This window comes from Bactrocera dorsalis, chromosome 1, assembly GCF_023373825.1.
Source record: "Bactrocera dorsalis isolate Fly_Bdor chromosome 1, ASM2337382v1, whole genome shotgun sequence".
Taxonomy (NCBI): domain Eukaryota; kingdom Metazoa; phylum Arthropoda; class Insecta; order Diptera; family Tephritidae; genus Bactrocera; species Bactrocera dorsalis.
In genome coordinates, this window is record NC_064303.1 from 113,963,234 (window position 1) to 113,977,921 (window position 14,688).

At 38.9% G+C, this 14,688-nt stretch overlaps 2 protein-coding genes across 25 annotated transcripts in view; both read left to right on the forward strand.

The window, feature by feature from the left end:
• Positions 1-602: 602 nt before the first annotated feature.
• Positions 603-2,938, forward strand: LOC105229374 (medium-chain acyl-CoA ligase ACSF2, mitochondrial-like). Its single transcript, XM_019991468.3, has 4 exons — positions 603-954; positions 1,011-2,318; positions 2,385-2,526; positions 2,600-2,938. Exons 1-4 carry the CDS (start codon positions 845-847, stop codon positions 2,831-2,833), a joined length of 1,794 nt encoding a protein of 597 aa, XP_019847027.2. The 5' UTR covers positions 603-844; the 3' UTR covers positions 2,834-2,938.
• Positions 2,939-4,519: 1,581 nt separating this feature from the next.
• LOC105229375 (serine/threonine-protein phosphatase 6 regulatory ankyrin repeat subunit A) overlaps positions 4,520-14,688 on the forward strand; it is a 28,691-nt gene continuing 18,522 nt past the window's right edge. For 10 of the 24 annotated variants that reach the window (XR_007421575.1, XR_007421576.1, XM_049447609.1 and 7 more), the window contains exons 1-3: positions 4,522-5,906; positions 7,808-7,909; positions 13,685-13,786. Coding sequence is in view for 20 of the 24 variants with exons in the window: in XM_049447609.1 (XP_049303566.1) it covers positions 5,517-5,906; positions 7,808-7,909; positions 13,685-13,786 (594 nt within the window). In the remaining 4 variants the exon portion in view is untranslated. Of the gene's footprint in view, positions 5,907-7,807; positions 7,910-13,684; positions 13,787-14,688 lie in introns of all 24 variants that reach the window. The other 14 variants (XR_007421573.1, XR_007421570.1, XM_049447576.1 and 11 more) reach the window with 3 other exon arrangements.

A 14,688-nucleotide genomic window follows, 5' to 3' on the forward strand; every position in this document is an offset into this window, starting at 1 on the left:
TTAGAGGTGTCTAAGAATCTATTTTTCATAGTACCAAGCAAAAATAGTTATGCGTGTTTCCCACCCTAATATATAGATTATGTTTGGGTATGAATAAAAATTTTATTCTAATGAATTCTTCGCGGTAAGCCAAAAAAAATACAAATATCTGCTCAGTTCGCCACAGACGAGCCGGCGAAAGATGTCAAACACATTTCCGAGCAACTAAGCATTATTTCTAAAACCATCTTTTCGAAATTATTCAAAACTTCAAATTACTAGGACTGCTTTCAAGGAAAGTATTTAGTGTTTTACATACCAACAACCTACGTTATTACTATAAATATAAATTTTTTCATTAGTATAACAAATAATTTCTATATTTATGGCTATATGTATATATATGTATATATGTCACTTTCATAACGCTTTTTATGATTATCTTAACTTTTATTTACATTTTTGCCTTTTTCGAAGGCATAACGACAATCAGCGATTCAAGTGGAAGCTTCTTCTTTGTACGCTAGTTGAGTTGAGTGAGTGAGCGCTGCCTGTAAAGCGATCATGCTTATTGAGCGAGCGATAAGGTTAACATGAATGTTTGAGTGAAATCGCGACAGTACAGGTTGACCTCCCTGCCATGGAGTCCATCAAATAAAGTACTCGACATGTGTATTGCTTCTCGTGCTGCTATGATCAGTTTCTCCAGTTTCATAACAAACACCACAAGCTTTGGCTCGGGATAGCCAGTCGCTCGCTCGGGCCAGTTGTGTTCCAATCAGTATACAAGCGCGCGCAGAACGGACAACAACGGTCGTGATAAGCTCTTTGTTTTCGTGCTGCTCTAAATACGAAGTGCATATAAATGCAATTATATTCGAGTATTTTCAGTGTCATAGCGCACTGGCGCAGAGCAAATGTGAACTGTAATTTCACGAAATTCGCGGTTTATCAGACACAAGTAGATAAGCGAAGGTGATTTCTGACCACTTTTTAACATTATAATCTGCTAAAAATTTATTCTCATTCAGTTACTCGGATTTAGCTTATTTTCATCAAACGGGCAAGGAGCCTTTGCAGTACAGCACCTTTGGAGCGCTGATACAGGAAGCCGCTGCGAAGTATGGAGATCGAACGGCGCTCATTTCGTGCTATGAAAATAAGCGGTACACCTTTGCAGAGATTAAATATGAAGCCGAAAAGCTTGCGGTGAAACTCCGAGAACTCGGCATGCAACGAGAGGATGTTGTGGGTCTCTGGATCACAAACAGCACACAATGGTACATTAGTTACTTGGCTGCACAGCTGGGCGGTTATGTAACCGCTTGCATAAATCCGGCGCTGCAGGCGCAGGAACTCGACTATGCGCTGAAGAAGGCCAAAGTTCATACGCTAATAACAACGGACAAGTGTGGCAAGCAGAATTTTTACAAGATTTTGAAAAGTTTACTTCCTACAGCAGGTGCAGCTGGATCTCGCGCGATTGAAACTACTCAATTTCCGTATTTACGGCACGTCGTCATAGATGGCGAGTCCTCTGCGGGAGAGTTCACGAATTGGGCCGAATTGCTTAGTGAACCGTCTTCAACGGAAGTTAAACTTATAGATGAGTTAAATGAAAATGTGCGAAATATTAAGCCGGAAAGCGCGAGTAGCATACAATTTACTTCAGGGACCACTGGTCAATCGAAGTTAGCGGTACTCAGTAACTTCAGTTTTCTCAATCAAGGATATTATTTCGGTAGGACCTTGAAGATGCATAACGGTCATAAGTCTATATGTATGACATTACCTATGTTCCATGTTTTCGGTTTGAGTGTGGTGAACGCTGCCGTAAAGCATGGCGCTACATTAGTACTGCCCAGCCCAACGTTCGATAGTAAGGCGGCACTGGAAAGTATCGCCAAGGAAGGTTGCAACGTCATGTTGGGCACGCCAACGATGTATGTGGGTATGCTAGAAGAGCAGAAGGCTTCGAAGCACTCGACGCACACATTAGAGTTGGGCATTGTGGGTGGTGCGGCTTGTTCACCCGAGATCTACGCGCAAACAAAGAAGATATTTAATTTGAAAGAGTTCCTGGTTGGATATGGAATGTCGGAAGCATGTGCAGCATTCTTCGCACAAGAGGGCACTGAGAGCGTGGAGGAAGCATGCCAAACGGTTGGACGTTTGTACGAACACGTTGAGGCCAAAGTGATCAACGATAAAGGTGAGGTGGTGAAGTTCGGCGAGTTGGGGGAATTGTGCGTTCGTGGTTATGTGGTAATGACCGAATATCAAGACGATGCGGACAAAACGAAGGAAACACTAGATAAACATGGCTGGCTCAAGACAGGGTGAGTGTTGTGTATAACTAGCACACTCTGTTATATTTGATTTTCATATCTCGATTTGGTTTTAAGTGACAAATTTATACTACAATCCGACGGCGTAGCGCGTATTGCTGGTCGTAATAAAGATATGATAATTCGTGGTGGAGAAAACATATTTCCAAAGGAGATTGAAGGATTCCTGGACACACATGAGGATATCGTAGAATCACACGTAAATTGAGACGAAGATATTGATATTTCTACTAGGAACTCTCATCGCACTGTAATGATCTCGTGTTTTGCAGGTAATCGGTGTACCCGACAAACGTATGGGCGAGGAGGTTTGCGCTTATGTACGCTTGCGCGCTGGTGCAAACACACTCACACAGGAAGATGTGAAGAAATTTTGCCAGGGCAAAATAGCCCACTTCAAAGTGCCGCGCTATGTTCGATGTGTCGAAGAATTTCCAAAAACAAGCTCTGGAAAAATCAAAAAGTTCGAATTACAGGAGTGGTTCCAAAAGGAATCGGAGAGTTAAAGCAAAGGTTTCTCACTAATTAAACTTACATACATTCCAAAGTTATGAATTCATGAAAAGTCTATATAAAAATAAAATTTTACAAAATTGTGCTCAAACAAATTACTTTATTTGTTTTCAATTTGATAAAGATTTTAACTAACGGTACAAGTTTTTTATACAGAAAAATACCAATATACATAAGTATATGTACATGTATATAAGTATATAAAATCATTCAAGAGTTTCGGTGGAAGCAAGCAACTCGAAAACAATCTGTAACTCTGAAATGCAAATCGTCACGTTTTCCTTCGTTCCTCAGTCACCGTGTGAACTTTAGAATTTTATAATTTTGGCGTTTGCATATTCTAAATTGTTTACACTCGCGCACAAGCGCTCTCCTCATAAACCGAAACTAAATGAAATAAATCAATTGCAAATAAGATAATGACACATAAACACAAACAAAGTGACAAGAGCGAAGCACATAAATAATGAAATATATGTACATTGTGCCAAAATAGTACCCGGAAGGTGTAAATAACACGCAAAATATTTAATCTTTATTTTGTCGCCTTCAAAGTAGAAACCACCAGATATTATGCCAACGATTCTTCCAGTACTCGAATTACTTCTCATTTTTGGGACGGCCTTCACCTCCTTTAGCGAATTTTGTTTTATCTTTTCTTTGCATGCCAAACTCAAAAATCCATGTCTGATTGCCTGTTATAATGACCTCCATGAATATGGGATTGACATTCGCACGACCAAGCATGGCCAAAGAGACCTGTTTACAGTACTTGTTTTGAAAAAAATTCAGCTTTATCAGGACGGGTCGAGCAAGAACGCGTTTCATACCCAAAATATCCACCAAATTCATACGAACGTACTCGTGAGAGATGTGGAGCTCTCTTGCCATCTCTCTAACACTTGCCTGATGATTTTCAAGTACCATATCTTTCACTTTTTTAATATTTTCATTAGTATGAGACAAGTCTTCTAAGATCTCTCGATCTTCACTTTCTTAATATTTTCATCAGTTGTTCAAAGGTGGTCCAGTACGAGGCATGTCTTTAACGATCTCTCGGCCGTCTTTGAAGGCTTTGTACTACTCGTAGACTTGGGTTTTGATAAAACCGAATCACCATAAGACTTTTGCAATTTTCGCCTCCATTTTGCACACGAAGTTTGGTTAAGAATAACAAATTTGGGACAAATTCTTTGTTCAATATTATCCATTGTAATGTACCACTGAGGTGTACCGACTTAAGCAGCTGCTGTAATTAAACTTGTTGACAGATCACGCTCATATTTGGCATAGTAATTAAGGACAGACCTACCAACTTAACTACATTTTTTTGAAATATCATTTATCCAATTATCATTTATTTAAACTACAATTTCCGGGTACTCGGCCACAATGTATGTTGTTTATATTTGATTGCAAGTTGAGAATATATGTATGCAAGCTGTTATCTGTCTCCGCTTGCGCTTGTCTATATGTGAGTATACTATATACATATTTGTATATGTATGCATTTGAGGCGACATTTAGGCGCATTCATTCGAATCTTTAGATCTTGATCTTTGTGTGAAACACATCAGCACTAATCTGATAGAATCTGATAAGCCAATATTAATCTGCGCGTCTCAAAGGTCGCTTTTTATGGGCATTAGTTATACGATTTTGATTACTTACAAAAACTTAGTGAGAGTGTTGACTTAATTTAATTTGTATGTAATGTGCTTTGTTTGTACAAGCAAGGCAATTCACACTTGTGCACATGAGGGCTACTCACGAGAACTGGCAAATTGAGTGTGGCGCTATGCCAGAGCGAAGTGGGCACGGCACGCTCCAAGTTTTTCTCATTTCGCGGCTTCGCCTCAACATATCAACGCATAATAAACAATCAACAAATGTAAACAAACAAATCTTGACGGCGAAGCGGCTGGCGAAATCAAACAAGTTGAAGCGGCTACAAACAAATGCAAGAAGCCAGCACTTCCATGGCGTCTTCCGTTACTGCGCAAGTATTCGTCATGTTGCTAAGGTAGCTTCCGGTCACATGGCTTAGGCGCTGGAAAGCCCGTTTGCCGAGGTTTACCTGAGGCAGGATTGAACGTGAAAAATCAGAAAGTCGGAGTCGCTCGTCGCAAACGGTTGGTTTTCAAAAATTGTTCGCATGTAACTGGGCAAAGGATTAATATCAAATATACTTGTATGTGTGTATGTACACATTGATACATATACATATATATATGTACATATATACAAGCAGAAGTGTAATGAAAAGGCTTTAAGTGCAGTTATGTGACTCAAGTTATGAATTCAAATTATTTCAAACAATTTTTTACATCTTAAAACAAAAAAATAAGATAAATACAATAATCATTGCTGAAAAATAATAAAAAAGTGCTCAATGTTAGTTGCGAGTACAATGAAAAGTTAAAGCCTGATTTCATATAACAAAAGAATCGAAGTGGCTATTTGCTAGTTGTGATAAAAGTGAGAATTTCGGTTGTGTAATCGCTCCAAAGTCAGTTCAAGTGTGCGCCCCAAAGCAGAAATTGCAAGAAACCTATACACAACAACAGCGAAACCGTTTGCGTCTGTATGTGTTGGCAATGTGCAGCAAAATGTAGTGTTCACCAAAATGCAAATTGCCTGTGCTATTGATAAAACCGTTTAAATTTGCTATACACAATGTCACAACCGGGCAAACGTGGTGGGCGTGGCGGTGCTGGTGGCGGCATTGGCCGACGTACGCCTTCGAATGTGGCTGGCGCGGTCGGCGCCAACACGCCAGAAGAATCGACCACTGCCAGTGAACGCGCCACACCGGCCAGCAAAGCCGACTCCGATCAGAAGGACGACAGTTCTAGCAATGGCGATAAGAAGGAGGCTGAGGGCTTCCCAACACCGAAGCCACCGAGCGCGGGCGCTTCAATACGCGACACCTCGAATAAGATACTCGCTTTGGCGATGAAGAGCGAATGGACACCCATCGAACAGGAACTGAAGAAACTTGAGAAATATGTGGCGAATGCTGGCGAAGACGGCAATCACATACCGCTGGCGGGCATACACGATCCGGTGAGTTTTTTAGCATACATTTCCGTTGCTTGAGGTTGACGGAACAAAGTACCCTAAAGGCACTTCAATAGCGTGGGGTATAGCGTACGCTGCCACGGCAATATTACCGTTACTTAGCGCTGTAGTGAAGCTAGTAACAAGACATTAACTGTGCGATGGGTTTACCATTTTTATGACATAAAAAATGAATATTTAAGTTTCTCCTCTTCTGCAGTGTCAGCGCCGCCAACGATTTTCGTATAAAATATCAATGCATTCACTAAAAAGGGTTGTCTGGCAATAAATTTATTGACTATTGGTTGTTGTCGCTGACTAGTCGCTGTTGTTAGCGGTCGTGTATAATAGAAAAGGGGAACTCAAATGGTCGATTATCACGTTAGCTCCGTAACCTGTTAAATGCTTTTCCAAAATTTTATATTTGCAATGCTTTTAATACTAGTTTTTCCACCATGAGTTTTCGTTGTGAGTTTTTGTACTATATACTTTTTCTGTGTAAGTTTCTTTAGGTTGTTCGCTTATCTTTATTCTCTTTAAGATAAGATAATTTTTTTAACACACTTTTCAAGTTTTTAGTGGGCATATTTTATTCGATAAAAATGAAAAACTGTGTAGTCGAAGTAATTACCGAATCTGGCGGAGACCTAATTGAAAAATCATTATTCATATAAGTATATGTATGTAGCATACCCCCGCTAGACTAGAAATAAAAATCAATCTTTTTCATTTTAAATTTCGAATTATTTTCGAAAAAGTCTTTTCGTATTGTGATTGGTAGCACTGGAGATAAACGACTGAAGACGAAAAGACTTTTTCGACTACCAAGGTCCTTACTTGCGACGTCAGTAAGTTTTTTAATTTCATCAATTGTTGACCTGTGTCTGCGAAATCTATATTGGTTATCAGGCAGTCTCGGTAGCTCTTTTTCGAGATGTTGCTCCATGCGTACGTTTATTATTCGCTCTAGTATTTTTCCCACCGTATCAAACATGCACAGTGGTCGGTGCGAGTTTGTTTCTCTAGGCGGTTTCTTTGGTTTTTGTATTAGAACCAAACGTTGCATTTTTCAAATTTTTGGAAATGTGCCCTCTCGTAAGCACATTGCGAATAGTCTTGTGAACGGCTCAGTGTTGTGTTAAATCGCGATCTTTATTATCTTGTTAGTAATACCGTCCAGCCCTGATGACTTGTTGTTGGCGAACCGTTCTGCTGCCTCTACAAGCTCTTTGTCAGTGACTGGTGCAGGTATTGTTCCAGTTTCTTCTAAGTGATATACTTGAAACGGTTGCGCGGGAAAGAGGATTTCTACTACAGTCGTTAGCAGCGTGTGCCAAGTTAGAGCTTGGCCATTAAGTCCTCGGACTTTTGTCATCACTATCCTGTAAGCGTCACCACGTGGATTTTCGTCAAGTTTATTACACAGCTCTTTGAAGCAGCTGGCCTTTCTCCTTTTTATAGTTTTTTGATGCCATTTCGCTTCTCTTGAAGCATTCCTGTATCACTGCGTAATTCGTCGATTGTCGCCTTCTTTGGCGCAGACGCCACGCTTTGTGACATTCGCTTCGTAGGACCAAAAAGTGGAACAACATTTTTTTCGGCATTTGTCATTTCTTGATTTCTTTTTCTTTCAAAATTTTTTTTTTTGGTTTTTTTTTTTTGATTTTTGGTTGTCAATTCTGGAGGCCCGACACTTTGTCAGCTACTAATTTTTCTGTTTTTGGTTTAATATCTTTCTGTATTCTTGTAATGTTAACTAATAGAAAAATAGATAGTCAAAATTTTTATTGCCTTTTTTAACGACACTTCAAACATTATTTGAAATTCATAGCTATAGATTAGAATACCTTAAACTTAATTCAAAATATTAGTACTAGTACCATATTAATATTCCAATTCTATTGCAGAACACTGGCATGACGCCACTGATGTTTGCCACAAAGGACAATAAGACTTCGATTATGGATCGGATGATTGAGCTGGGCGCCGATGTCGGAGCAAGAAACAATGTAAGTAAATTTTCTTTATATCTTAAAGCACAAATTCGACTTCAAACGCTGTAAAAATAGTTGCCACAAAAACAAACTTCAAATTGAGGCCTACAAATGTTTCCTTGTAACCCCAAAAAAGTAAATAAAAAGAAAAGTGAAAAAAGCAACAAAGAAAGGTGAAATTGTGTCAAATCGATAGCGGCCGCATATATAAATCTTAAAGTGCGTACCGAAGCGCATAAATTAATTTGGCGAAATAAACGCGGTCGTCGGTCGCAACGCTTCCGCCAAGTCGCCCTCGACGTCTATGCCCCTCAATGTACCAGCAAAGCGGCGGTGGTTTCTATGTACTTTTTGCTTTGTAGTCTACATAGTCTGGCTAATAAGATGGAAATAAGTAGTTCAACAAACTGCAAACACACAAATAACTGCCTAATATACACACACATGCAGATATATACTATATGGGTTGTGAATGTGTGAGTGTAAGCCGCACGCAATATTTGTTGCAAACGTCACAGCGCCTTACGCACCGACGCCGTAGTAACTTGAAGGATTTTCCCTGATTTCTGCGTTCTTTCAGTGAGCTTTTGGATGTCCCCGCGACCCGCAAAACGCTTAACGGCACATTTAGCATATACACATAATGAGGAAACTTGCGGTTTGGCTATATTTACTCGGAGATTTGCAGTTTAATGCCCGCCGGCGCACCCACACATACACACTTTTCGCAAGCATGTTCTCTGCATCTAGTTTATTAATATTATTAATTGTGCGGATGCGTGCGTCGGCTGCTCAGCGCTTTTTTTTATCAAGATGACCCAGAACCACGTGCACTTTGTTAGAGCTTTACATACAAACAATAACAATAACAAAAGTATTAATAAAAACAATTAATAAAAATTGCTTCCAAGTATGGATTTCACACATCATAAGTAAGTCACTAAACCTATTCTCAGGCTCTACTGGACCCTACCTTCTTTATTGACTTGTCTTTGTCTGGAACCAGCCATATCCCAATTATATTTTAAGTCAATACCTCAGCGCTACTTGATTAAGACTTTATTATTTGTCGCTTCTATAAACTTTCCAATTGGAAATTGGATCTTCAATTGAAAGTCCAAGTGAGAAGGCATTCCCCTCTCAGCCAAACCAAAAAACAAAGCAAATGAAAAGAGAATAAAAAAATCCTTGACCTAGATTCAACTCACAGTGACCAGAAGAATAAGAAATCACCGAAAATAAGTAAAAGAAAATAAAAAGCCGTTAAGCATGTGTACTATAACGGTAGCAAGCGGCAATTTAAGCGGCTTCAAGCAAGCACGAAAGCTACCAGAGTTAACTAACGGAACCGGGATGCCGCTATCAAAGCTTTTACGTGCTCACACTTACAAACGAGCGTACATTTGCAAAACAGCTAGGGGAAGTAATAATAATTATTTTTAACACATTCTATCAAATGCTGCTTAACTTCGAGCAAACAGTCTAATAAATGGCTGTGTGAGAGGTTACATTTCAAAGCCGATAATCGTGACTGAACCACTTAAGCTTATTTAAGCTTGGTCAAAAATGTAATGCTTGCTTACTAGGCAGAAGAAGGTTTGGTTATCACTGCAGAGAATTACTAAAATATGACAAGAAAAACTTTGGCTTAGTTGTTGTTGTTTTATCAACATTAAATATTTTCGAAGTAGGCATTGATTTGGCTGCAGTTCTTCTACGGGTATGAATCTTCTTTTCGCTTTCGGAGTCGGCATCGTCTTCGTAATGGACTTAACCGCTTTTTATGGAATCTTTCAATTCAATTTTCGATAATCTCATATCAAACTTACATACATACTGCACATACAAATTTATGTATCTCCGAACTGTTTTGGATTTCATGCTCTTCAAAAAAATTTTTCACAAATGTACTTTTGACCGATTGCGTGCACGTTCTGGTCAGCTGATGTTACAAAGTTGCCTGAATGTGATTACGTTTAATTGCATGTGTGTGTGTTCGTGTACTGAAATAATATACAATACACTGGCGTATTAGTTTTCGCAATTTGATTGCCCACTCAAAAGGCGATTATTATTAATTATTATTACAGTAAGTGAGGTCTCTATTAGGCAAATATATTTAGTGTCCGACTAACATACATAATAGTGGTGGTTCGAAACAATTTCTTCGGAAATTGCATTTTTGCCTTAAAAACTAGTGCTTGCCAAATTTCATGAGTATATCTCTTCCGATAAAAAAGTTTTCTATACAAGGACTTGAATCTGATCGTTCATTTTTTATGGCAGCTATATGCTAAAGAAGTCCGATCTGAACAATTTCTTCGGATAATAAATTAATGATTTAGATAATAATCCATGCCAGATTACATGAACATATCTCGTCAAATGAAAAAAGTTTCCAATACAAGGACATGCAAATAGTGGTCCGATCTGAACAATTTCTTGGAAGACTACATTATTGGCTTAAAAAATAACCTACACCAAATTTCGTAATGATATCTCGACAAATGTAAAAATTTTCCATACAAGGACTTGCTTCCAATCGCTCAATTTTTATGGCAGCTATATGCAACAGTGCTCCGATATCAACGGCAGTCCGGCAGCTCCTTATGGGGACAAAAGGCGGATGCGAACTTTCAGATCGATAACTCAAAAACTAAGGGAATACTTCGCATTTATACAAACAGACAAAGAGACGGACTTGACCAAATCGACACCACTCATCATGCTGATTTTTTATATATGGTGACTATGTGGCAACTGCAGGATATATAATAATTTATCGTACAAGCAATTTTTGCAGTAAAATAGTAATGAATTCAGCCCAATTTCTGTCAGGCAGTAAACAGCACTCTGCTATTATTCTTTAGATTGCTCCCAAACGCACGAATAATGACCGTGTAATCGGCTATTTTAAGCTAAATTACAAATAATCGCAATGGAGTATACACAAATTAAGATATTTCTTGCATTTGTTGGATTAAAAACTTTTTTGGCATTACTATGTAAAACTCCGCCATTTAATTAATTGACTCTTTGTAAATATGTAAAACGGGCTTGCCACTGGCACATATAAATGGTTGAATCATTGTTAAAGTGAGGTGGGTCCTGTGCATTAATCAAAAAGCTTTGGAGCCAAGGGCGCCTCTGTGGTCTGTGATTGAAATTTTTGCTTACTACTCTTCCTCCTCCCTTGCTGCACTAACCTTAGCGTATAACACTCACTTTACGATTAAAATCTAACACCTAAAGTATCTTGAAGTCACGGTCCTCCCTACATGAGAGAAGCGCAATTTTCTGCTGACCTTAGTGGGTGTGCTGCTATGTGCTGCCACATATGAGTTTCCGCAACATTGACTTTGACGTGCAATATTAACACCAATTTTAATTACATATAACAAACACATACACACACATGTATGTATATATTCACACACCACCACTAGTGTGCAAGTGAATTTCCGCACTTCATCAAAATATAAGCGAACCTCAACAATTCACAGTGTTATTTCTATTTTCGCCTGCTTTGTGTATTCATGTATGTATGTGTATGTGCGTTTTGCTTCGCAGGAACCGGAAGTCATAGAGTTTCATATCATTAGAACAACATTTGTCCTGCAACGCGTTGGCGACCACTGCCCACACCGCCAATGAAGATGGAGGCGGGCAACATACATGTCAGACCTCATTTCGGGGAGTGTTGTCACGTTTGGACTCTCTATGGTTTGTGGTAGGAGTGAGGGCAATCGTCGTAATATTATTTGGGCAGTGCATTGCGCCAATTGTGCGAGTCATTCACGGCTAAACTTAGGTGCTGACTTCAATTGCTGTAAAACACTATTTGTCAAAGTAATTTACGGCTCTTCTACGGCTCTTCGCTCTGCGGAAAGGCTGGGAAGGTTCGTCATTACTGTTTGTTTGCTGTGCTGAAATTGTTGACAGCTGCAGGGCAGCGTATGTGATGTGGCAATTTCTGAGATATCATCACGCGCTCCTTATGTTTTGAGTCATTAATGTAATTTTCTCTGAGTCACACCTTGCAATTTGCAAAGAGCATAGAGTGCTTTTAATTAGAATATTGCATAAATTACTCGTCACTACGTTAATCAAACATAAAGAAGGAGTGTGCATCTGATTATGTAATGCTGGGAAGCGTTTTGGCAAGGTCTTTAATTAATGACGCTGACTTAACACTTTTTCTTCTTTTTAGGTCACCAAATTTCAAACGAAAGAGAGATGACGTTTAAAAACTTTTGTTGTTGAACTTTCTTAAAATTCTGTCTTATGTTGTTCTGTCTTTTCAACCATTTAAGGTTATGAGTGAAGATCTGTTTGTGTCTATATGAAAGCCAAAAATTTCTATCAAAATTAATTTTATTACCAACAAAAATTATTAATAATATTCTTGCTTGAAAACCTCGAAGAAGTTCAGTTCAAAAGGAGTAAGGTATGGCATAAAGAATGATCACTTATGAAAGGCTTCACATATGCGCTGCCCAACATTGCGATAATAATTTCTATACACTTTGCCACACCGCAAGAATAACCAATGCGCGCTGCTATTATATTTCGTTGAAACCGTTATAAGACAAAACAAAAGACAAAAGTCTACTTTTCCTGCTATATGTAACTATGTATAGTGATGTGTTCATCTAACCGAAAAGCCAAAACAAACCGAAACAAATAAACGGAAGCGCGAAATTTTCCAACATATTTCACAGCGCGCAGAAATGTTGCTTTGCTTTAACCTACTTTCAAGCGAAGTGGGGTGAAGTATTGGGGTTTCAGTAGTAACTACTGATTGGAACAGGCATTGAGGCTTTCAGCAATGGCTCTGTGAAGACATTACATATGTACTCGTATAAATAAGAAAGTAAAGCATGAGCCACAATTACTGCGGTGAGAAAAGGTACAGTTCATTGGCCTATAAGGAGCATGGCATCGAGTTAAATTTTTGCCAAAATTTACTTTTACTATTGAGAAAGTAATTGAAGCTAATATTGTAGAACCCATGTAATCGATACAATTGTGAAAATATCAAACAAGAAGTTGGGTTACCTTCACTTCTCTAAGTCTAAAGAATATGTGCGTACTCTGAAGATGTGTCTGTCAGAGGACGATAAATTCCCAAATACCCTCGCAAACTCTCGAATCTTACTAGTCATGTTTTAGAACTAATATATATAGGACTCATACATACGTCAGCGCTGCCAAGAAGTAAAAGAAATACTTACGACCACACACGAAAGCATTTCAAATTCTGCGAACTAAAATTGTTTAAACGAAAAACGGACGGACATTAAGCACATGAGCTAAAGCAAAAACAAAAAAACACAGTTTAGAAGTCCATTAGTTTTTGTTATTACAGCAGCACCACTAAATATCCGGTAGTAAATTTGCGAACAAAAGTAGTGAAAGAAAGTCAGGGTCAAATTTTATGCATTCGTTGCATGCCGCATGCCCCAAGCACACTCTAAGCACATGCATGTGTGTGTGGGAGCGACGCAAAGCGGTAAGAAATCACAAAGGTGTGTGCTTTTAGCCGAGCCATCAAGACGACCAATATAAACAAAGCTCAAATTATGGTTTATAGAGTGTTAATATTTTGTATGTGTGTGTGCTTTTGAGGGTGTGGAAACTCATATGAGTTAAAATGCTGTTTTCATTGATCTAAAGTATACTTTCAATTAGCTAATCAAACGCCACATTTGTTCATATGTATTTAATGTTTTTAGGTCACAGTGATTGCTTTCACACCGCCTTCATTCATGCTTTCAATTCTCTTTGCAGGACAACTACAATGCCTTGCACATAGCGTCAATGTACTCGCGCGAGGATGTCGTCAAGTTGTTGCTAAATAAACGCGGCGTGGACCCATACTCCACGGGTGGTGTAAGTATTCCGAGTTATTAAGTAAGTGACATATATATATATATATACTTTAATGGCTCTAAGCATATAGTATACAACTGTAAGGTATTGCGCCAGATTTGCTTTCCTTCACATGCCCGTAAAGTCATGTTTAGAGATGGAAATGTGTGAGTGTATAAGTAGAATTTGGGTGAACGTGTGGGCAAGCATGACCATATTGGAAATTCCTGCATGCTCAAGTACATAAAGGTCAAGTAGCATTGTTGCACATGCAGGTGGCACAAAGAAGTTAACATCTTGCTGCTCACCCCCCAAACACACACCCACAAATATGCGACAATTATGTAGCCACGCGAACTGCTCCTCACGCTCTCGTAAACCTTCTAATTCACATGTGGCGTGCAACTTTCACTTACTTGACCGTCGCTTGCCTTTGCCTAATTGCAGCAGCAATGACGAAGGTCGCCTAATTGTGATTGCCTAAGTATTGGCACGGCCTTTGCGCCGGCAGCAAGAAAATTTGTGCAATTGATTAGTTTCTTAAGCGCAAAGTCGGCAAGTTGTGGGTGCCCAAGTTATACATACATATATGTATATATACATTTATATATCTGCATTATGTGAAGTGCATTTAAGCTATTGGAGGCCTTCAACTCTTCGACATCAATATATATAACTATAAAGTTTCTCAAAACCTTAATTATCGCGGCTTTGACGCCTGCTTTGACTTCTATCAATAAAATCTGCTTGAATTTGCTCGATCTGGCCCAAATCGATAAGCATTCACTCGCACTCAGCTAACAGCGCTTGTCACCAACGCTCTGATATACACAAAAGCGTATACAGATTTATTTATTTTTCGATGGATTTACCTAAATTACCTTCTACGCCCACTATTACTTTGTTCCTCGCATATTTGTTGT

What these genes read in the sequence shown, in the direction of transcription:
- LOC105229374 (XM_019991468.3), top strand. Translation starts at nt 845, where the DNA reads ATGCAATTATATTCGAGTATTTTCAGTGTCATAGCGCACTGGCGCAGA. An exon ending in CATGGCTGGCTCAAGACAGG is followed by an intron (nt 2,319 to 2,384) that starts GTGAGTGTTGTG and finishes TTTGGTTTTAAG; the next exon opens with TGACAAATTTATACTACAAT. An exon ending in AGGATATCGTAGAATCACAC is followed by an intron (nt 2,527 to 2,599) that starts GTAAATTGAGAC and finishes CGTGTTTTGCAG; the next exon opens with GTAATCGGTGTACCCGACAA.